At 34.7% G+C, this 25,714-nt stretch overlaps 2 protein-coding genes across 2 annotated transcripts; both read left to right on the forward strand.

The window, feature by feature from the left end:
* The first annotated feature begins 11,176 nt into the window (after positions 1-11,176).
* Positions 11,177-16,260, forward strand: LOC127130989 (serine/threonine-protein phosphatase BSL1). Its single transcript, XM_051059940.1, has 10 exons — positions 11,177-11,188; positions 11,339-11,434; positions 13,703-14,002; positions 14,565-14,615; positions 14,684-14,727; positions 14,976-15,050; positions 15,159-15,360; positions 15,436-15,603; positions 15,722-15,960; positions 16,227-16,260. Exons 1-10 carry the CDS (start codon positions 11,177-11,179, stop codon positions 16,258-16,260), a joined length of 1,221 nt encoding a protein of 406 aa, XP_050915897.1.
* Positions 16,261-18,835: 2,575 nt separating this feature from the next.
* LOC127127276 (ubiquitin-conjugating enzyme E2 28) lies at positions 18,836-22,119 on the forward strand. Its single transcript, XM_051056427.1, has 5 exons — positions 18,836-19,006; positions 19,094-19,187; positions 19,382-19,509; positions 19,587-19,691; positions 21,683-22,119. The coding sequence occupies exons 2-5, from the start codon at positions 19,118-19,120 to the stop codon at positions 21,824-21,826; spliced, it is 447 nt and encodes a 148-aa protein (XP_050912384.1). The 5' UTR covers positions 18,836-19,006; positions 19,094-19,117; the 3' UTR covers positions 21,827-22,119.
* The last annotated feature ends 3,595 nt before the right edge of the window (positions 22,120-25,714 follow it).

The following is a 25,714-nucleotide window of genomic DNA, read 5'->3' on the forward strand; positions in this document are numbered from 1 at the left end:
TATCCCCAGCAGCATATGACACTCTGACTCCCCGGCGAAGTCGACAGCCTAATGGATGACTCACCATACGGTCTAGCGTATGACCCGGTATGACACCCATGTCTTCAGATATCGTCTAATGTACGACGCACTCTGAAGTTCTCATCATCAAACTTCCTGGATGGTATCTTTAAGCCCATCTTCATCAAGACTAACGGTTGATTAACAAGTGAAAATTTTAGGGCATTCTAAGTGTTCAATAATCTTCCACCTCCAGACCACGAATGGCGTACATACCATTCTAATTCTCTCGGTTCAAGAAAATTGAACAGGGGCAGCTGTCATACCCCAAAATTTGCCCGTTAATATTACAAGGCATTTTTCAGGACACTCCAACTTATTTTTCAAGGCATTGATCCCAAAAGAACAAAGGCCCAACACACAGATGGCCAAATCCAGAAAATGGCCCAAACTGGCTTGCTCGCTAGGCGAGCAAAACCTTCGCCTAGCGAAGCTTGCGAATACCAGAAAATTCTGGGCTTCATTCTGAGCCCATTAGGTCACGAAAAAGCATTATAAATACCAACGCTCCAGTCAGAAAAGGGGAGAACGAAAACAGAAGGAAGACGGGAGATCGAGAGAAGGCACAGCAAACCCTGGAGGCTAACCCAGAGAATTCAGAGCAACCCTAAAGGAAACCCTGAAGGAAACTCATCTACATCAAGGTTACCTCCGCCCAACTCAATCCGACTTGCCAATTCAAGGTCGCAATTCCATTGCAAACAGGTTTGCATTACTATTACCGTTTTATGTTCGTAATCTGCATGTGATATTATAATTGAATTCGTAAACATATTTGAGGTTTTGCATGTGAGTTTAAGTGTGCCTGAATATCTTGAATGTTGAACCATGTAACTTCTGTATTGGATGCCATAGGGCGTGCAGCATGCTGAGACTGTATTGTTCTGAAATTCAAAACCCGCAGCCGCTCGCTAGCACATCGCTAAGCGAGCATGTAGCGAGTATTCGCTAAGCCTTCGCTAAGCGAGGCAGAGGCGAACGTGACAGTCGCTAATATTTTGGTTGTTATGTCATATGCTTATCTAATCTGTTCTATGTTAATCATGCGTTATTTTGCCTGACATTCATACTGCTGTGTTTCTTTTGCAGTGTAATCCTCGATTGCACCCTGATTTGGTGTTCTGACTTGTTTGCTGAATGTTGTAAGGACTCACATACTCCCGAATAGGGTAGCTTGCTAGGTATTCCACTTTATTTGTGGGATACCCTTGTGGAGATTCATCCTGATTACTTAATTGATTTTAATATGGAGATTCATCCTGATTACTTAATTAATCTTAACGTGGACCTAATTACTTAATTGATTACAACTACCTAATTGATTGTAAAATATTGCCTTTGATTTTGTGATCTTGGACCTCTCTTTGTTGCCTTACGATCTTACTGTATTATGATCATGTCCCGCGAATGTGGGGATACACTTAGCCAAGACCCTTCGGTTAAATCATCATGTCCCTATAAGATAAATCATAGTCCCTCGGATGTTGCCTACGAATATATGATTTTGTCCCTCGATGTCCCGTCGTTGTAGCCTACGGTTAATGATGATCGTCCCTTCGAATGCTAAGGTATCCTTACAAATGTTGCCTTCAATGACCAATCGATGACCCTACGACGACCCTTTTACATCCAAAGGATAAAACTACTTACTTCTCAATAGTAAGGACAGTTTTACCCTCATAAGGATAGGAAACGCCCATAAAGACCTTGGGTAGGTATAACCCTTAATTGCTTACTCACAACTTAAAATACTTCTCATACCTCACACCTTTCAAAACTAAACGAGATAACCACTTTGTATACATTCATACAAGAATCATTACAAAGTTAAATTCTCCTTTTCAAAACATTTCCTAAACACTTCTCAAACACTTTTTCAAACAAGAAAAACATAAGTGATTAAGCAATTAAGAGCCCATGGATAACCATGGATACAAAGGGTGCTAACACCTTCCCTTTGTATAATGTACCTCCCGAACCCAAAATCTGATTAAGGTCTTTCCTGTTCTTTTCCACCTTTCCTTATGGGATAAAAGAAAAGTCGGTGGCGACTCTTGCTAACCGCGACATTTGCTTTCCAAAGCAAAACACATAAAGTCAGTTCACCGTATGACAAAAAGGAATTGGCATTGTGGCATCATGCATTAACCAAGTTTTTACATGGATTAAGTGAACGATATTGGGTGAGTTAGGATTTATATGAGATATATGATATTGAGGTTGTTTAATTCAATGTGTCTCAATGTATTCAATATATTATTTATGTGTTATAGATACTTATCCCATTTTTGTTGCAAGTGTAATTTTAGTCCCTTTGTTTTCTAAGTAATTGCATATTCATGTTGTTTTAAATTTCGTGGACGACTTTTCAGAACAAGAGTTTAAATTTGAATGCATCCTGTGTCGTTCCACTCCATGTTCAACTAGAATTAGAGGTGTCAATATAGTTTGATGGCGATATTTTTATTGTTTGGGATAACCATAGTTTCTTTTGTATTCATATCGTTTGAGTAATTTAATAAATGATTGTATTTGAATATTCTGTTTCACGTGTACCACACAAATTACAATATCACGTGGATATATAGATACCTTTGTATTTATGATATTATTCATAAATGTTTTCATATGATTTCAATTTGTGTAATTTTAAATGCAATTTCTTAATAAATTCAACATAGATTTTATATGTAAACGAGTTAGGATATTTATTTAAGTTTTTCCTTCAAACATTGGGTATCCAATATATTAGGTCATTAATAAACTTTAAATTATAAAAAAAAAAGGAAATTATGTTACAAATTTCCTTTTGAGAAAATTTTATTCTCAAAATTTAAGAAAATATTGTACTTCACTAACATGAGTTACATTAAATTATAATCTACATCGATATGGATGGATAATAATTTGGCCATAAGTGTATGCATTATGTACTTATGACATACATGCATGATAACAGGGCATGACACGAACAAGTTTTACCTTCTATGTGCTCAATGTAGCGGTAAAAAGTTTGAGATTAAACTATTGATTAACTTAAATCGTAAAGCAATAGTCGTCATCACGCTTTTATTATTTCCAAAAGGAAAGGGAAAAATATAAACAAAACCCAAAGAGGTTTTAAAACAAAACTAATAAAAAAACAAGGGTCTGGGGATTGGTTATGCAAAGAGAATATACTAGCACCATAAACATCTATAGTACTCTATATGAACCTCTTTGAAAATCTGTACATTTTGGCTTTAAAATTGTGTTGTTGTAAAAGATTGGGGAGATGAGAAAAGAAAAGTTTTTTTTTTATAATTTTGTATTTGCCAAGACTTCCTGAGTCTCATGCCTACGTACCAAAAAAGTGCAATGAAGGATCAAAACCCCGTAGTTCATGGTAAAAATAACAAACATGTTTGTTTTGATTCATTTTTAATGAAAATACATTTTGTCATTTTAAGGAGAATACTCAACTAGTCACCCACAAGTATGATAACTTTGCATCACCACAAAGAAGGACTCCAACTTAGATAAAGATCAACAAGTATGCCATTAACTCTCTTGGATGGAAAATAATTATCATCAATACTATGGTGATAGGAGAATTACATCTCAACTATGAAAATTACTCATGTCTAAACTCTGAGAAAAGTTTTAAAAGAAAAAATGCATAAAGGGCACAAAAATAATTTGAATGAGTTATGTATTTTTTAGTCTTTTGAAATTTGTTTAAATATACTTAAGATGTGTTAGCATTTATTTAAGAAAATATTTTGAAAATCCCTTGACAAAAGTCAAGGTCTATTGATAAAATGGTTCAAGTTTAAAAACAATAAACTTTTTGAAAAATGGAGAAGATTTTAAAATTAAAGAAGGGGAGAAGATGGAGAGACTATCCTAAAATATATAGTAAAAGCTAGGGAGGAATATCTAACCAAGAGATAACAAGCTTTATGACATAAGTCAAGCAAGAATTCTCTCATTTAGATCAAGCATCAAGCAAGTCAAATAAGCAAAGAATAATCCATGTATCAGATGAAACCAAAATAACCAAGCCAAGTCTTCAAAAGAAATCCAGAGTCAAGGGTATCATATGAATCCCAAGGTCTCAAAATCATAAAATCTCAAAGTAAATGGTCAAGGTACTAATTCTAAGTCCATAACTCCACAACAATTCTAAGGATAGTAACCTCAAGTCCATGAATCAAAAGAATCAATTTTTTATAGTTTTTTCCTTTATTAATGTCTTTAAAAGAAAGAGAAGACCAAATGGACAAAGGAAAAAGAATATAAACATAAACAAAGGTCCAAGGACAAAGATAAAATATGAGATGGGGTGCTAAAATAAAAGTATAAAGTAAATAACATAAGATAAATGACATTAAAGTAAAGTTAATGCAATAAAATGTTAGTAAGTTGTGTTAGTAGTCAAAAATAGAAAGATGATTTGTCATTTTTTGGATAATACTTAAATATTCACCCACAAGTATGAAAATATGGACCTCTATATCATCATGAGAATGGCTCAAACTTGAATAAAATCAATAAGTATGCCATTAGATCTCTTAGGTGGAAAGGAAACATTATTTTTCATACAATATCATGGGGAGTAGAAGACTTATAATCTCACTTGTGAAAATGACTTACTTTCTGATTGGGAACACATTTAGCATTGTGTTAAGCAATCTTAATTGGACTTATGTATAAGTCGTAACTATCTGAGGTCAAACGATAATAATATTTGTGTTAATATATGCTAGAGAAATGATATATAAATCATTCTCCTAAAGCTATGTCACACAAAAAAGGATTGATCAAGCACAGAGGCTAAGGAAGTGATTCATTATATCAATCCACACTTCATATTACTCAGGACAAACTTATGCATCAATCTAAAGTACATTAACTGATTCATGATCAATTAGGAGGTATATTTGAAATGATGAAAGTTCATCAAGTACCAATCCATACATCATGAACAAGATGGACACTAACCATCAAATTGATCAAAAGAAAAAGGAAGAGAAAGAGATGGAGAATAAGACAAGAGAGATCAAACCCAAATTGGATCAAATGATTGATCATGTCATAATAAAAATCAATCATCCATTTTGGTGGATTAAGATTTTCACCCCATCAACACCTAAGATCCATTGAGTTATATGAGACCAATGATCAAATCAACTAAGATCTAAGGCCAACAAAAGTCAACAAAGGTCAAACAAATATAAAATGCAATAACATAAAATTAAATGCATCAAAAACATTTTTAAAATTAATTTTAAAAGGGAAATAAAAGAGAAAATCCATAAAGTCCTTCAAAACAAAATAAATGGCCAAGAAAATTATGGAAGGTTGGAAATAAAATAAGAGACATAAAATAAATTTTTCAAAAATTTTAAATACCTAAGGGTATTTACCAATTAAAACAAAGGAGAAAAGAGAAAGTTCAAGAAAAATAGAAATTCAAGAAAATAAAATGTTGAAAAATAAAAATCAAATGAAGAAAAATAAGATAAAATTTTAGAAATTATTTTGGGATTTTGTGGATGAAAAATGAATTTATTATGAATTTCCAAAGAAAATGCAATTTAAAATAAAAGAAAAAAGAAAAATAAATAAAATCAGAAAAAACACGGAGCGTTGGATCTGACCTCATTAATTGATGTGGCAGATCCAACAATCCTCAAGCTAAGGCACACGATAGAATTTAGCAAAAATGAAACACGAGATCTAATTCAAATTGGATCAATCAAAATATTGCAAATGGCCAATGTGTCCAGCCAAACTGAGATGACCTGAGATAACTTCGGTCATCTTCCCCGATGGTCCCTTACCAGAGTTTAATTATTTGATAAATTCAGAACACGAGACTACCACCAATGTGATCGCCTCCTCATTACGAATTAAACCTCATGCTCAAAATTCATTTATCTAAACTGAGCATGGAGAATTCCAGAGAAGTTTCAGAAACAAGCGGCCACGAAAAATAAAATTAAATGATGAACATGATCAATCAACACTAGATAAGTTAGAGGAAAGCATCAGAGAATGAAGGACTACATCATGGTAACTTGTTTAAGTTCAAATGATGCTCAGAACTACATTTTCCAAATGATGATCAAAAGTTGATGAAGCTCGATCTGGTCATGACAATTCAGAAGGTCTTAAAGCATGAGAATTGTTGCAAAAGCTTCAGAGAAGACTGAAGGTGCTAATGGAATCAAGCAATTGGATTGAAACAAGCTGAAATTCAAAACAGGATAACTTAACTTTCTGGAAAAATTTCAAAGTGAAACATGGGTTCTTTGGCTCTCAAAAGCATGGTAATGAAGCAAGCATGTTACTCTATTTATAGGGAAGTAATTGGTGATCTCATACGTGTTAAATGATGCTTAATTCGTGCAGAACGAATTTGCTCATAATGCGTGGAAAGTGTGACTTGCAAAACCATCAAAACTCAGCTAAATCATGCATTTTTAGAGTCAATTAACTTCTGCATACTTGTTTAAACATGTTTAGGTCCGAAACGCATTGTAATTTGGCTTGTAATTAAGGATCAGTGAAGTTTAAAATTTGATCATGGTGATTTCTTCAGTTCCAAATCACCATATTTAACTCAATGGGCATCTTGCTCTGGAGGATTTTTGATTCCATTATTTTTGCAATTGGTTGACATCATGTCAAATATTACAATGTACCAAGAAAGGTTTCATTTTGGATGCTTGAGCACAAAGTTATGGCATGTTGAAGTTGGCACGAAAACATGATCATGTAACTTAGAAAATTCCAAGTCCAAAATGGCTAAAAATGACCTATAATGTCTCAAAGAATTCCATGGCCTTCCAAACATAATTGACTTTTATTCTTGAAGAAAAATTGTAGAGGACATCACAAATGATATTTTGCAAAAAGAATCAGCCTCAAATGTTGAAAATTTAAGAAGTTATAATCCTTGAAAGTTGAGAAAAAATCACATGAAAATATGTCAAATTTCACTAAGTTCACAAATGACCTATAATGTCTCCAAACTTTTGATGATCCTCCAAGAATAATTGACTCTTGTCATATAAATAGAAGTTGTAGAGGATAATGATAAGAGCTATATGCAAAATGAAGCATTAAAAATATTCTGAATTGAAGGAGTTGTGATCCTTTGAACTTTGACTTCAAATGTTGACTTTTTGGTCAAACCTCTTAGAATAAACTTGTGTACTTGGACTTTTCTTACATTTCAAGGTACATGGATGATAATATCAACTCAAAATAAGGTGTCCTTGAATTTCTCTCGATTAAATTGCTCAAAGCTTTAGGTAACTTGTTGAAGAAGGCATGGAAATAAACACATGAACATTTGACCTCTCTTGAGAAATAAGCAACAAAACCTTGAAATGCTCTTGATCAAAATGAGACTGAAAGATACTTAAGAGCTTTAGAGATCATGTTTTGAGAGATAGCCCCTTAAGAATTAATGGTCGAACACACTTTGTCGAGGAATCAAAGAAAACCCCAAATGAGGAACCATGTTTAATACTCTTGATGAAAAGCCCTACCTTGCACATTAAACTTAAAGAAAACAAAATATTATTTTTCTATTTTTGATTAATATCTAGATAAGCAATGAACATATAAACACAAAGGTAAAACACCAACAAATAGGTGTTTAATGATCCCTGCAAAAGGCAAACCCAAAGATGAGAGGGAGATGATCAAGATGTGACCTTGTTTGTATGTAAGAATGCAAATGATATGTGGGATCTTAGGGTTAAAAATTAGGGTATAACACTCAAACCCGAATTTGAGTTTACTACTCGTTCCCTAACCCAAATCCAAATAAGGATGACTACTCGAACCCAAACCCCTTTCACGAGCAGGTTATGGTTTTCCCGCCCCTCCATTTGCATCAATCTTTTAAAGTTGAAATAGTCAATTTCTTCAAACTCCTAATTTTTCGCCTACTATAATAAACATTAACATAATTTAGAAATAACATTAAACTTATACTGGAATAAGTTTATCATGCCTAAAAGAATAAGGTCCAGAGGAAGCAATGTTAAGCTCAATAGGGGTGTGCAAGTACCATGGTGGCACCACCCTAAGGAATGTTGAGAGAGCACCAGTGTCACACTTAAGACGCCCATGACTTATTGTAAGACTCCCAGGTTGGTATTGGGTTATCCAACACAGTTTCCACGCCCCACTTGTCCAAGAAACACGAGTGATAACATGACTATCTTTACCAATGTGGTAAATGAGCCAATTAAAAAGGAGAACAATGCCCCAATGGATTAGAATGAGGAGTTATTCACTAAACTGATAGTATTCGAGAATTGTATTATATACAATTGGAATGAGTTCCTACCTAAATAACATAGTTTTGTGTAATCATCCTAATGCTGACTTAAAATAAAGTGAAATATGGATCTCGATCCACTAGAAAATCTTCCAACGGGATTTTCTGAATCAAATGGTGAGGATCATTTGGTTTGAGTAAAATAGTGGGAGAATATTTAATTAAAGACCTAATTGAATATGTTGGTTTTAATGATACTTATATTTTCACTTTTTTCATGTAGTTTACCATGACAACAAACACTTGTAACATCATTTTACGATCAATACTTGATAAGGAAAAATTGTATGGGATAAATTTTCTAGATTGGCACCAAGACCTGAGGATCGTACTCAAACATGATAAAAAGTTGTATGTCTTAGAGACACCTACTCCTGAAGAAAAACCTCCTAGTTATGCTTCTAAGGCTGAAAGGAATGCTTATACGAAGCATGTCAATGATGCCAATGAAACTGCTTGTCTCATGTTGGCTACCATGAATTTTGAATTGCAAAAGCAACATGAAAACCTGACAATGTTCGATATGATCAAACACCTGAAGATGCTCTATCAAGAGTATGCAAGGCATGGAAGATTTGAAATTTTAAAAGCCTTTTTTTAAGACAAGCTAACTAAGGGAGCCCCAACAGATCCCCACATACTCAAGATGATTGGGTATGTGGAGAACCTTGAAAGATTGGGTTTTCCCCTTAAAAAGGAGTTTGCGAATGATTTGCTCCTGCAATCATTGCCAGAGAGCTTCAGTCATTTTTTCCTTAATTTTAACACGAATGATATGGACAAGAGTCTTCCAGAGTTGCTATGCATGTTAAGAACTACTGAGCAGAATTTAAAGTCAAAAGTGAAGTCCATTCTAATGGTTAGTCATGGAAATAAGCATAACAAAAGGTCCACCAAGCAGTGTGGTAAAGGAAAATGTAAGGAAGTTGTTAGACCCAAACCTACTACTTATGCTTTGAAGCCTAATAGAGGTATAACAAAGGCGGGTACTTGATTCTATTGCGGTAAGACCGGACACTAGAAGAGAAACTACCCAAAGCATTTGGAAGATAAGAAGAATTGAGTTGAGACTTCAACTTCAGATATTTTTGTTATAGAAATAAATTTATCTACTATTGCCTCACGAGGATTGGATAGTGGATGTGGTTCTCACGTTTGTACTGATGTACATGGGCTAAAAAGGAGTAGAGAATTAATAAATAGTGAAATTGATCTACGAGTTGGCAAAGCAAATGTTGATGCTTTAGCCGCAGGAACTTATGTATTGACTTTACCTAGTGGTTTAATGATTCAGTTAGAGAATTGTTATTATGTACCTGCAATTAATATGAATATTATTTTCGGTTGTTGTTTGTACAAGTTTGGTTTTTCATTCATAATAAAGAATAATTGTTGCTATATTTATTTGAATGATGTGTTATATACTGCTGCACAAATGAAGAATGGATTGTATGTCTTTGATCTATAAATGCCAATTTATAACATTAATACTAAAATGGTGAAACCTAACGAGTTAAATCCAAGTTACCTTTGACATTGTCGCTTAGGATACATAAATGAGAAATGCATTTCCAAACTCCATAAAGACGACCTCTTGGACTCTTTTGATTACAAATCGTATGATACATGCAGATCTTGTTTAATTGGAAAGATGACAAAGTCCCCATTCATAGGAAAAGGTGAAAGAGCTAACGACCTTTTAGACTTCATACGTACTGATGTATATTAACCACTGAACATACCTTTCATGAGAGGTTTTCAATACTTCATCATATTTACTGATGATTTTAGTATATATGGTTATGTGTATTTAATGAAACACACATTTGAATCCTTGGAAAAGTTCAAGGAACTCAAGAATGAAGTACAAAACCAACTAGGTAAGGATATTAAAACTCTTCGATCAGATCGAGACAATGAATATTTAAGCCTAAAGTTTGATGACCATCTAAAATAGGATGGGATTCTATCCCAACTTGCTCCTTCTGGAACACCATAGTTGAATGATGTATCTAAGAGAAGAAACCGAACCTTGTTAGACATGGTCTGATCCATGATGAGTCATTTTGATCTTCCAAACTCCTTTTTGGGACATGCTCTATTGATAACAACTTACACATTTAACCATATTCCATCCAAAAAGGTTTAGAATACACCATATGAGATATGGAGTGGTAAGAAACCACACGTGTCTTACATGAATATTTGGGGTTGCGAAGTTTATGTGAAACGACAAATTTCAACTAAGCTTGAGCCCATATCTGACAAATACTTATTTGTGGGGTATGTAGTAGAAGCAAAAAGGTATTACTTCTACAATCCTTATGAGAGCAAAGTGTTTGTCGCTTGAACGAGAGTATTCATGGAAAAGGACTTTATTTCCAAAGGAATCAGTGGGAGGAAAGTAGAGCTTGAAGAAATTCAAGACTCAGAAAGCATTTATACACCTATGGAGGAACTCGAGCAAGAAACACAAGTAGTTGTGAAAGAGCAACCCACTCAAGTAGAACAAGACCAATGTAGGTCAAACATGATACATTACTAACCTGAGAGACATGGTTATCTTGTAACTGATCAATGTGATGTATTACTTATGAATCGAGATAAGCATGTGACCTACCAAGAGGCTATCACTAGTCCCGAGTTTGAGAAGTGGCTAGAAGCCATGAAATCTGGAATGAATTCCATGTACACAAACTAGGTTTGGACCTTGGTAGAGCCTCCTGTAGAAGTTAATTTTATAGGATGTAAATGGGTCTTCAAAAATAAGACTGCATGGATGATAAGGTACATACCTATAAAGCAAGACTGGTTGCTAAGGGCTATAAGAAAATTCATGGTGTAGACTGTGATGAAACCTTTTCACTAGTTGTAATGCTTAAATATGTTCAAATTTTACTTGCTATCGCTGCATATCATGATTATGAAATATGACAGATGGATGTCAAGACTGCTTTCCTTAATGAGAATCTTCTTGAGAATGTGTACATGACACAACCTGAAGGATTTGACATACCAAAAAAAGCCCAAAAAGTATGCAAGTTACACTGACCAATCTATGGATTGAAGAAAGCTTCCAGAAGCTGGAATCTTAGTTTTGATGAAACAGTAAAACAATATGGATTCATAAAAAAACAAAGATGAACTTTGTGTCTATAAGAAGGTTAGTGGAAGTGTGATCGTCTTCATGATATTATATGTAGATGACATGTTACTCATTGGAAATGATGTCCCTACCTTGCAACAAGTGAAAACTTGGCTAGGGAAATGCTTTTCTATGAAGGATCTAGATGAAGCAACCTATATACTAGAAATTAAGATCTATAGAGATAGATCACAAAAACTACTTGGCCTAAGTCATAGTAGATACATAGACAAAGTGTTGAGATGCTTTAATATGCATGATTCCAAGAAAGGATTCATACTTATGCAACATAGCACGTGTCTATCAAAAACACAATCCCCTTAAATAGGATCCCAAGGAAGAAAGGGATCACATGAATAAGGTTCCATATGCATCTACAATATGATCTATCATGTATGACATGTTATGTACTCAACCATATGTCTCGTATGCTTTAAGTGCAAAAAGTAGGTATCGATCTGATCCCGATGATACTTATTGGATTGCTTTCAAGAATATCCTTAAGTACTTAAGAAGGACTAAAGACTCATTCTTGATATATGGAGTTCATAAAGAGCTCGCTGTAATTGGAAACACCAATTCTAGCTTTTAGACAGGTAATAATGACTTTAGATCGCAATCTGGTTATGTGTTTTGCTTAAATGGTGGAGTTGTGAGCTGGAAAAATTCAAAGCAAGATACAATTGCTGATTCTACAACTAAGGCCAAGTACATTGCTGCCTCAAATACAACAAAGGAAACTGTTTGGATCAAGAAGTTCATTAGTGAACTTGGCTTAGTCTCTAGCATTGTGGTTCCCATTGATCTCTTTTGTGATAAGAATGGTGTTATCGCACAAGCGAATGAGCCTGGATCTCACCAATGATCTAAAAACATACTTAGGCGATATCATCTTATTCGAGAGATAATAAATAGAGGAAATGTGAAGATATACAAAGTACAAACACTTGACAATGTCGTTGACCCACTGACAAAACCTCATGCGCATCAGAAACATGATGACCATACTAGATCTTATGGGTATTAGAGGTATATCTGATTGGATATAGTGCTAGTGGAAGATTGTTGGTGTAAGCCCTATAGGCCAATAGTTTCGGTACTTGTATCGAATTATTTATTAATAATTAAAAAGATAATTATTTATTATGTTTTTTTTTTCTTTTCAAAATGATAAAGTCCCTAGAATAGTCAGTCCGTTTAATGAAATGATAAGTGTGACTTAATCATGAGACCCCATTAAACATAAGGATATTATTCTTAAAGTATCTGTAGTCGAGCTTTATGTGAAGTGGGATGACATTAAAACATTGAGAGTATTATGTGGATAGACCGATGATCACATCTCATGGATAAAAAATTATCAAGTCTTCACATATGTATGAATATTATGAGTAATATTTATACTGGATTGACCCGCTATGAGAATACTACATAGAAAGTTATGCAAAATGTTATAAGTTATTCTCATGGTGATAGTGGTGTACACCACCCTTCGATGTGAAACCCCTATGGACCCTAAATGTAGAGTCAAGTACTTTATTACTGATCAAACATTGTTTGTAACTGAATGACCATAAAGATAGTTGATGGGTACTCCACAAAATATGTTAAGGGACACAAGTGACTTAGATGGAATCTGCCAATTATGCGTAACAAGATAAATGTCTAAGGGTCCAATATTGAATTAGACAAGGGTGACACGACATATGCCTTATGTTCGATATAAACACGAGGACAAAAAGGTAATTATACACAATAATATTATCACAAAAATATTTTGTCAGATCACATGACATTTTCGTGACTTGGGTAACAGTGATGTGTTGCTAGATATCGCTCATTATTTATTATATTAAATATATGATTTAATATAATTGTCAACGTCACGCGAACCTACATGATCACACTTAGGGGTGGACAAGAACCGTTCACCCGGCCAAATCCGCCGGTAACCGAAAAAGAAAACCGAAATGGGCAGGTTCAAACGGTCTATCGGGCCAGTGATTAAAATATAGCAGTTTCAATTGGGTTTATATGGGCGGGTCGGGTTCAAAATTCTGAACCGCGGATACCCTAACCCGCCCAATTGAGATACCTCCTACCTAGGGTTTTCCAGCAGAAATTTCATTCTGTATTTCCTGTTCTCTCACTCACAGCCAAAGCATTTTTTGTTCTCTCACTCACAGCCGCACCTCCATGAAAATATTCTAGCTTCAATTCTCAACATCGTTCCACCACCATCATTCACCACCCACCACCTTCAACTCTCACCACTCACCGCCCAATTTTCAATCCACGCGCCGCTTTCGGTTTCCGCTGCTTCCACACCTCAGCTCATCTTCCAACGTTTCGTGGCTCGCCGCTCTTTTCCGCCAACACACTCACCGCTAATTCCGTTCCGGTATGTATTCAATCACCGTTCACCACCTAGGTTTTTATATACGGTGGAGTATGAGGTTTTTCGGATGATGCTCGGAAACGCACCGTAACGTACCTATGAATTTCATGTGGTTGATGATTTTTGGAGTTTTATACGCATTATTTTGATTGGATTTAGTCTTCAACAGTTTTATGCTGAGCAATTTCTAGAAAAATTGTGAAATTAAAGAAACTTTATTATATTGTTGTTTATTGAGGATGTAAAGTGTTTGTGCCAAAATGGTTGAAATGCTGCACCTTGCAAGTTGCAACTCCTTTAACTGTCTTCATATTTGGTAATTATATTGATTGATTGTTGAGACTTTGAGTTATTTATTTGCTTCCCATTGTGAAATGCACTTGAACCGAACTGAAGATAACCAAATTGTTGACCTATGTTATGAAACTGAATTGGCGTGTGAGACATGGTTCAGCAAGGGATGGAAAAGAATGAGTGATGACATAGAAGTGATATGGTTAGACATGGAGTGTATGATGTTAAGGTTAATTCGGTTAATGTGTGCTATACACTCCAGTTAGGTTGGTGTTGTTTCTGATTATGACTTGTCTAAATTGTTCTTTATTATTTCTGAATTGCAGGATTGCAGGATTGTCTTGTTGCAGGATTGCTATACACTCCAGTTAGGTAATGTGTGCTATAAACTGAATTGCAGGATTGTCATCAAAATTATTTCTGAATTGTTCTTTATTCTCTGCAGGTTGGTGTTGTTTCTGATTATGACTTGACTAAAGCAGAAAACAAGTAAGAGCTTGCACCATTTATTGCTTTTTTTCATACTTTAAGTGCTTTTCTTAGGACCTTTCAAATTGTTTTTACAAATTATCTTGTTGAACTTATAATTAAAAGTAAATTATGTTGGTTAATAAGCTGAAGTAAGTTATCCAAACATTCTTAAGTCGTTGTAGAAATTCAGTGCATTTCATTTTCAACTCAAATAGCTATCATCTATTTTCATGTTATTTTATCTGTTAATGACTTTTTTCAAATAGCCAATTTTTAAATTATAATGGAGACACACCAAGTTTGGATGATGGACCAGAAACCCCGTCATTTGGTGGCCCAGGGTATGTTATTTGTTTTTCTTTTTTAGAAGCTAAACACTTCTAGCTTATCATTCTTGTGCACAAACTATTTAAATTTTATGACAATTTGATATGTGTTGATTTTACCAGCTTGGACAAATATTCTCTGGAGAAACTGAAGGAGGCATCAGCTGCTGAAGCTGAGGCAGCTAGTGCTGTTTGGCAATCTGTGCAAGCTATATCAAGTAGTCCCGCTGATGAAACATCTGTGTCAGATGACAACTCACATGCTGCAGACACAGTTGCAGATGGAAGTGACACAGAGGGAGATGTTCACCTTCATCCTAGAGTTGTATGTGCTTGGAATCCTTGCTTATAACTGATGGAATATCTCTCAAGGATGCAAATTAATATAATTTTATTGCAGGTTGTAGTTGCTAAAGAGGCTATAGGTAACCTAGGTGGAATGGTGAGACAATTGTCACTCGATCAATTTGAAAATGAAAGCAGACGCATGCTTCCCATAAACAGTGATTCACCATATCCTACAAAAAAGTTCACCAGGCAGAAATCCCCTCAGGGTTTACATAAAAAGGCAAGCATTATCTGATGCACATTCTTCTTCCTTTATATTGTTTGAACCTAACACGGCTACCCATTTAATTATCATATAGTATACTAGATAATCACTTTTGTCATTCTCTTCTTGCCAGATAATTTCAAATTTGCTCAGGCCTCGCAACTGGAAAGCGCCTGCAAATAGGCGGTTCTTCTTGGATTCTTATGAAGTGGGTGAGCTTTGCTATGCTGCTGAGCAAATATTTATGCACGAACCAACTGTTCTTCAGCTGAAAGCTCCTGTCAAAGTATTTGGTGATCTTCATGGTCAGTTTGGTGATTTGATGCGACTATTTGATGAATATGGATTTCCTTCAACCGCAGGAGACATCACGTAAGTCTATTACATGTATAAAGGGTAGATTAACATTCCTTTGCCAAAATAGCTTATAGTACTAGTCAGCCCTTCTCTATCTCTGTTACACTATCTAATCATGGATATTTTTATTCCTGTGCGTCAATTAGAATTTAGATCGAACATTCGAGTCTTAAACTATCATATTATAAAATGTCAACCATACATCTTTTTTTCAATTAACAACTCCTTGGAAAGCAGATCATCATATTCTTATTAAGAGTATTTGTTGGTACATCTTATAGATACATCAAGAAATTTTACGTTAGATACACTTGAGGCCCTGGTGGATGTTATTGTGCACTTAGTATCAGGGTTTCAATTTCAACCTTTAAAATACAGTTATTGTGCACTTGAGGCCCTATTTGATTGGCTATAAAAATATTCCTTTCCTTTGAAATGTGGATTTCAACATGCACTTCTTCTGAATGGTTTGTTGCATCTGCACTCTACAACATGTAAAAAAATGTTTCCATCCAAAAACCATTTGTAGAAATGTTTACTTTTATTGTGATTTGCAGTAAAACATGCAGGGTGATGTTGTGTGTTAAGTTAATATGTGCAGTTTGTTTCTTAACACAATAGTTTAATTCATCCCTTGAGGTGAATTTGGATAAACAACTTAATTAATTGTTGATTGGATTAACGCTTATGTATAAGCCATTTCTATAATCCAAGAGAAAACATAATTAAATTGTTTTCCTATAACCTATAATGGTGTGCTTATTGAAATAAAATGTAAACATCTTATGGACATGTCACAACCTCCTATTTTCATAAACTACTATCGAACAAGTGCCTATGTCAATAGATAAGTTAAAATACGTTGTTCATAAGCCAATCCAAATGCAGCCTTGGTTTGTTTCAGTTTGTCGTGTAAATAACTCATTTTCTAGTTAACGTTAACGTTTAAGCATCCATTGTCGTTATAATTGACTTTTATTGTTGTTCTTGTGATTGTACATATTGAATATCCTGACAATGTTCACTTGATACGTGGAAATTATGAAGCTGCTGACATAAATGCATTATTTGGTTTTCGTATAGAGTGCATTGAACGAATGGTAAAGGCGAAGACATACTTGTTTTGATTGTGTTTTTAGATTCAATTCTGCAGCTAACTAGGTGCTTGTAGGGTGAAAATGACGGCATATGGGCATGGACAAGATTCAATAAACTTTTTAACCATCTTCCACTCGCTGCTCTTATTGAAAAGAAAATTATATGTATGCATGGTGGCATTGAAAGATCTATCCATTCAGTAGAACAGATAGAGAAGATTGAAAGACCCATAACAATGGATGCAGGATCTATTATTTTAATGGATCTTTTATGGTATCCTCCTTTCTTCTTTCTTCTTAATGTTATCCAATGTATGTTGTGGTTTCTGATTGTATATGATTAATTTTAGGATGGTACAAATGAGCAGTTAGGGATTATTCCTCGAGCTATTGAAGAACTCTTTCGTCAAGCGTCAATGGATGCTTCAATGGATGCTTCGTCCTCTTTTACTTTTTCAATGAGTATGTTGGAAGTTTACATGGGCCATGTCAGGGATCTGTTGTCTCCAAGACAATCTTGTAGAACACATGAACCTCTCACTGTGTGGAAGTAGCATAACAGTTGTTATTTTGGATTGAAGTTTTTGATACTTTGAATTTATTTTGAATCTAAATTGTAGTAATTTGTAGCTCAAAATATTATCAAAATGTATTATTGGGCTCAAAATAATATCAACCCAATAAAACCGATTAAACCGATTGCATAACCCGCAACCCGTCCTAACCCAACCCGTCCAAACCGATTACAAAAATGGGCGAAAATGGGGTTATATGGTTTAACCGCGGGTTGGGATGGGTGAGGCTTTTAGGCCCGAAACCGCCCAACCCGGCCCGTTGTCGAGCCCTAATCACACTCATAAGGACAAATTGATGATAAATATAATAAATAAGAAACACCATAAAGTACAATGTACTTGAGAGAACTATGGAACACTATAAGGTACAATATGCTTAAGTGGAATATAAAATACCATATAATATAATAATAATAACAGTTAATAATAATATTATTATTATTTTTATTATTATTATTATTATAATAATAGTTGTTATATATAATAATAATAAAATAGATGTATTATAATAATAGTTATTATTATTATTATTATTATTATTATTATTATTATACGATGCACTTAAGTTGAGCCTTTTTTACACGCAACCCATACAAGTAGTTCTATAAATACAACCCTTGTGCATAAGCTTTTTCACTTGATGAAATTCTGGTCGTAATTTTTCTCTTTCTCTCTCACTCGAAGTCTTCATATGTAGCAACTAGCACTAAGATTGAAGTATTCCAACAAACAAACACTCAGTATTAGTGGTAAATAAATTTGTAAAGACTTAAATACGTAAATTGTCTTAATAAGTTAACGAATTTTTGATTTTCGTCTCTGTATATTTTTTTAAAGAATAATTTGTTAATGTTAAAATCCACAACAAAATCTTGCGGGTAAAAAAAGATTTTAATCCTTTTTACATGTGAGTTTTGTTGTGGATTTTAAAGTTAAGGACGAATACCAAATGAATTTTAACATTGGGAGATTTAAAAAAAATGATACAGATACAAAAATAAAAAATTCGATAACTTACAAGGACAATTGATATATTTAAGCCAAATTTAAAAATAAGTAGTTTACTTAATTGCCTTGAAAAACTTTAATGGAAGGGTCCATATATGGATAATGATTCCCATGAAGGAAAAAGAAAATCATATTTGCATAAGGGACAAAAGATGGATAAAAAAAGGAAGAAATGGACAATATAGTAATTTGGAGAGAGTATAAATGGATGAGAAAATGTTGATTTGTGGGTAATATCGAGCAGCCTTTGTTCTGTTTTGTGAAGAAAAGGTGAAATATAAAAAAGAAGGGGTTGGGATTGGGAAGGCGAGTGAGGGATTCACGCTGCGTCTGTTCTTGTTGGATCTCTCATTCCGTATCCTCCCATAGCCTCACCTTAAGGTTAACCATTATTAGTTCTTTCTCTTTTCTTTTGTTTCTCTCATTTTTCATTTCTAGGGTTCCGTTCTGATCTCGTTTTTCATTCAGATCTGAAACTCCTAAGTCGCTTCCATGGCTTCCAAGCGCATCCTCAAGGAGCTCAAGGACTTGCAGAAAGATCCACCTACGTCCTGCAGCGCAGGTAGCTTTTTGTTGATATGAATTTGTGATTTTATGCTATACTGATGCTGCCCTTGCAAGGGTGAAATTAAATGAAGAAAACGAAACATAGTGAATTGGGTTTTTTTGTTGTTGTGGTGGTGCTAGACGTTGTTTTATTTAAGTGTGTGATTAATGTTTGAGTTTGGATTTGGTTGTGTTTTTGTTCATTTATAGGTCCGGTTGCCGAAGACATGTTCCATTGGCAAGCAACAATTATGGGTCCGGCTGATAGTCCGTATGCTGGAGGTGTTTTTTTGGTTACCATTCATTTTCCTCCAGATTATCCTTTCAAGCCTCCTAAGGTAATGGATGTGAATATTATTGGGGTTTTGTTTGTGTTGTTTATTGTATGTTGATGGTGTTTATTTTATTATACCAGGTTGCATTCAGGACTAAGGTCTTTCATCCGAACATCAATAGCAACGGGAGTATTTGTCTTGATATCCTGAAGGAGCAATGGAGCCCTGCACTGACCATCTCTAAGGTTTTGTTTTGCCTTTCTTTCCTTTTAAGTTTGACGTTTTCCGAGTATGGATATTTATGTTTGAATAGCATGTTAAATTTGATATGGATATTTACAGAAAGTATCAACATTCTTAACTTCATTGACTAAAGAGGAACAATAATTTTATGGGAAAAATACCAAAAGAAGGAAACGCTTTGTAAAACATTTATGGCTCATATTTTTTCATTGGGCTTGCAATGTTATTATTATGGCATAATTTGGACTACATATAAGTTATTTCTCATATTGTTAGATGTTTCCATTTAAGTTAGATATGTTTTGGTTGGGCTGAGGTAATCAAAACAAGATCAGACATTAAACCGGCGAAGGCATTGGTTCAACGTTCTAGTGTTGGACGGTGGTAGAATCATTATTAGTTAAATAATCACGTTTGATGGTGTGGTTTGCCTTTTGTGTGCATCTATGTATGTATACGCTTTTTGTCCAAAGCTTGAATATATCAGGTGCTACGAATTGTGTAGTAGTTTTTTTTTTGATTTTATATCTTTGGCCTAGTCCACTTGCAACCCTAAAATTGTTTTATGAAAACTTGGAGCTGCTGCCCAGCCTCCTCATTTTTCTCTCATCCTTCTTTTTTGTTCGGATTGAAAAATTGCACTCATCCTTCATTTGGGCTACATATTATTTTCCTGTCTTTTGAAGTTGTATTTAAATATATTATATATGCCTGACCTCCCTTTTTCATTTTTTCCATCTTTGTTGTGTTCTTTGTTTCTTCTAGTCCTTCATTTTGATGTCTCCCTCCCACATTATTTTCTTAATCTGCTAGTCTAGATGATCAATATTTTCTGAATTTGTGCTGATTTCTAGGCACACACAGATTGGATATAGATCCTATATTCTGACTGGGCTGAACTGATTGTTTAGGTCTTCTATTGGATTGGATTTTTTCACAAAAATTTCTTGGCTTATATTTTATTATTTTCTTGAATACATTATACATGTGATTCATTGACTATGCTTCTAGTTTTTTTTTAAAGAATGTGTCATGTAAGTATCACAAGATTTTATCATCTCAGTTTCTTCGGTCTGTATTTTGGGGTTGAAGAAGAAAATCATATCATCTTAATCTCACGTTTGATCTTGACAACCTTGTTAGTGACTGCCAGTTGGCCACTATTGGGACTTTTATTTGTCTTGATTTGGTGCTGCAGTAATCACAACTCTAATATCCGACTCCACATCTGGAGACTTGTGGCCATCTGCTCCTGCTCCCTGCTATTGGCAGCTATTGACATCCTTGCGGCATGCCATAAATTATTTTCTGATGCTCTTTCAAATACTTAAGTATTAATGAAATAAGTTAAGCTCATAAAAACTCTTCCAAACACCCCTCTAACCCAAAATGCATACATCCCTAAAAATATAGTTATGGTGGTGTTCTACCTCTTGTATCTCTAGGCAGTAACTACTTGGCCACCTCCCTTTCTGTGCCCTTGCTCACAATGTTAGAACATTGGATGGAATCACAGCTCTACCCAGCCTTTAGTCCTCTACCATTGTCTCCTTCACTGGTATGGCTTACAAGGTTTCACTATTTCCATCCATTCCCCTGTATATCAAGAAGATTGGCTATTAGCTGTGGTTGGTTGATCTATCTACAGCCTAAGTGTCAAACTAATTATATAGACTGGTTTTGTATTTCTTTGTGCCCGATGCTACATGGCAGTGTCAAGTATTTTTTATTGGAGCAGGCATGCAAACATGGCATAATTTTGCATGGATTGTGTTTCTGCTATTGGTAATTTTATTTTGTCTTGTATGTTGTGTAAGAATTGAAAATCTTATTCTTATTCCAACATTGCCATCAGTCTCCAAACTTCTTTATACAATTGAATTGATCACTATCATTTATTTAATGTGGAATTCATTCCTCTATGCGCCGTTATATTAAGATGAATTTTAAAATAAGTTCTATAATTATCATTGTGCTTTGCTTGGCATACCAGGTACTGCTTTCTATCTGCTCATTGCTGACTGATCCAAATCCTGATGACCCGCTTGTACCAGAGATTGCTCACATGTACAAAACCGACAGGACCAAGTATGAAGCAACTGCACGCAGCTGGACTCAGAAGTATGCCATGGGCTGATTTGGAGTTTTAGACCATGTATAAATTACATTTATGAAAACTGTTTCTGGTTTGCTTATGTTTCTTCCTGTTTTCTTGGGTGAGATTCTGTTTGTTGTGTGGGAAAGAAAAGGTGGTGTTGTACTTTGATAAGAAAAGTATAACTTTATTTTCAAGCAAGTGATGTGTTCGTCATAATGGAAAGTCATGAACAAGATGCTATCTCTTGTTGTAACTTTCTCTATGAAGCAATGTAGAATTAGTGAGTGTCGCATATCAACTTTGCTTGTTATGATGACACCTCTTCTGTCAAATCATCTATAATGATTTGTTTAATTTTTCATAGACAATTGGTAATATGCAAATGTTTTCCAAGATTGTGATTTCGTTTTCAGATTAATTAGATATCACAGACAGTGATCTTTTCTAATCAGGCTGTTATTTCACAGACAACTTGGTAAATAGGTAATGTTTGCCGAGATTGTGATGTTTATTCTTAGATAAATTTGAAAAAACTAGGATGAGATTGTTGGGTATTTGAAAGTGACTTTTAAAAATTGATTTACTATCATTAATCAAAGTGGTGCAATATAAAATACACCTTAATTGTTGTTCTTCTTTGATAGAAAGTTACAAAAGACACAAAGTTGGATTTCCTTGCTAACTGCCGACTGAAATATATGAATTTACGTTCTCTCTTTTTTATATCAGGCTTGAAGTTTGCTTCAGTAATTAATTAGTTCCTCTATTGATTAGCTTTAGCTTCGATTCTTTTCGAATCTAACTAAATTAATTATGATCTATCTGTATAATTTAAACAGTAAGTCATAAGTTGATTCCGTAGAGATGCTTAGAATGTCATCACGTTAATCCTTTTGATATTCCATTCATCAAATTATAAATGATATTCATGTTAGAGTTGTATTTCATGCCGAAGGAGTAGGTACATATAAAACTCCTTCCTTATTAGAAAAGGATTCAGTTTTGTAATATCTGAATATTTTTATTCGAATAATCCATTTTTTAAAATTAATTTTTAAAATAAACCATCTTTTAATTTCTCTCTCTAAAATATCCCACTTTTAGAATTGGATTAAATAGAATAAATACTATTGTAGATGAATTGACGATAACTCTACTTTCTTAAGAGGAGACACCAATTGGATTGACGACTCAATATGGTGTTGCTAATTCAATTAGCGTTAGTGTATAATTTTAAAAAGGAGGCGCGCCAATTGTTATGACACTATTGTGCAAGCATAATTTTTTTAGTATAAATAGAGGTGTCTCTTATCATTTGTTATAATTCACACCTCATTTCAAATTCTTCTTTCATTTTCATCACTAGCTCTATCATGCTTGTTAAAAGATATGAGCATGTTTGTTATTCCACAACGAAATCTCAGATGAAAATGTTTTTCTGGAACATCCAAAACTTTGAGCATCTTGAGAGGAGTTTGAAAAGTTGGTTAGACAAAGATATTAAGGATGGGGAATGAATTAAAAGTATCGAGAGACTTGTTTCGTACATCTCAATTGTAGATGACAATAATGTTACGCAATATATGTGGGTGCGAGTTAGAGATGACAACGATGTTAGGGATATGATGTTTGCAGCAAATAACATTGTTTTGATTGTTGTAATCTCTTAGACATGTTGTGGTGTTACGAACTTTTATCTGTTATTTCTATTAAGTTTTTTTATTTGTTGTTGTAGTCTCTTACTATGTCTTGTGTTATTCGTGTGTGAAAACTTTATGTTGTAACCAAAATATATTATAAATTACAAGGTTACAAAATCTCACCATATTATAAATAACTTAAAGAAAACAAATAAATGTTCATGTAAAACTTGCTCCAACATTGGGGCATTTTGTTCGATTGTGTCCGGGCTAACGACATAAACCACATAATTTACCATTTTATTAGTTGTATTCATTTCTGTTCTAATTCGTGTGTTGTTAGGACGATCCTTTTTCTTTCGTCGTATGTTTTTGTTGTGCCAAATTATGTCCCCTTGATATGCAGGTCAATAATCTTCCAATGCTACGACCGAAAAGTTATTATTGTACATATTGAAAATATTTACGACTTTGTAAACATCAGACAGATGCATGGAAACGTCTTGGCAATCATATGAACATGCCGTAATGACATGGAAACAACGCAATGAGATGCATGGAAACGTCTTGGAAAGCATATAAACATGCTGCAGTGTCATTTTGCTTTACACAATATTCACTCAAACTAAGGCAGGACTTGCTTGCACTTCAAGACTTTTTCAAATGCTTTCTTTTTGAAGACACTTGCTTGAGTTCTCTTGATATGAGGCTTGATCTTATATTTCACTTGGTTTCCATCATTGGATAGTCAATTACGTCAAACCCTTCATACTTAGGTTTGCATATTTATCCGTTTAAGTACTTATGCCTGACTTGTTAAATAAGTTGTCATCATGAATAAATTGTCATCATCAATACTCTAACAAAATATTGTTCTTGTTAAAGGCATATCACTTGCAAAACAAGGTTCTACAACCCCGCACACAAAAGGTATGCCCGCCAAATATTGAATATAGAGACCTATCCAATGAGGTGGATGAAGGCAAAGTGAAGACGCCAGTGACCAAAACCGCCTTCTCCGAGAAGGATGAAACCTATATCCACCCACCCAATGATGACTCCATGGCCATCACTCTTATGTGAGATGTATGGAAGATCAGAGGAGTTCTTGCACACCAATGAAGCTCCATGTATATCCTATAATGGGATGCATTTGAGAGGCTTTGCCAAGACCCATATGACCTAAAGCCCTTCGATGGATCGCTAATTAGATTATTCGAGGAGCTTGTGTAAGTGAAAGGCTACATAATATTAAAGACCACCTTTGGAGCACAAGAGCAAGCCAAATAGATAAAAGTCGGGTATCTGGTTATTAACGCCCGATATTCTTACAATATGATTATAGGGAGATTGACTTTTAATGAGTTGGGTGTCGCCTTGTAAAATTGTATTTGTGCATGAAATACTTGTTCTCTGATGGACGAGTGGGAGTTATCCAAGGGGATCAGGAAAATTACAAGAAGTGTTACGTAGAGTCTTAAGCTCAAAAAAGATCTGAAATACCATGAAGGATGATTCGCGAATAAAGCCACCAGAAGAGGCTCACGAAGGCGAAAAATCCCCCCTTAGACTGGCGAGGAAATTGAAAATTAAAAGCCCAGAGAGAATGCAGATGGTTCCATTTACTTTACCAATATTCGTTTATTTTCTTTACCACTATTTATTTGCTTTGTCCTTATTTCTAATTAGGCGAGCATTATGTCTTTGCCGCTTGTAAAGACATGTTTTTTATGGGGGTGCACTATTTTCTCTTTGCACCTGACTCGGGGAAAAGGTTTTTAATGAGACACCTCACCCTATTATTCTTAAGAATTTGCATTGTTATTCATTCATTTTCTAGGAAGCTTAAAGGTCCAGAAGAAGGTTACCCTTAAAGGCAATCAAATGTTGGATCCTCACGAATGATTCTTGTCGTCCATATAGATAGTGAAACGATGGATCCTTGCCACCCATAGAGAAAATCAATTGTTGGATCCTCACAAAGGATCATTGCCGCCCATCGAGGCAATCAAACGCTAGATCCTCACGAGGGATCCTTGTCGCCCATAAAGGCAATCAAATGTTGGATCCTCACAAGGGATCCTTTACGCCCATAGAGGCAATCAAACACTGGATCATTGTCTCCCATAAAGGCAACCAAATGCTAGATTCTCACGAGGGATCTTTGTCGTCCATAGAGGCAATCAAGCACTAGATCCTCGTGAAGGATCCTTGCCGCCCTTAAAGGCAATCAACATGCTGAAACCCTAATAGAGAACCAAGACCACCCCCTTTGGCGGTAGATGAC

Source organism: Lathyrus oleraceus, chromosome 3 (assembly GCF_024323335.1).
Source record: "Lathyrus oleraceus cultivar Zhongwan6 chromosome 3, CAAS_Psat_ZW6_1.0, whole genome shotgun sequence".
Taxonomy (NCBI): domain Eukaryota; kingdom Viridiplantae; phylum Streptophyta; class Magnoliopsida; order Fabales; family Fabaceae; genus Lathyrus; species Lathyrus oleraceus.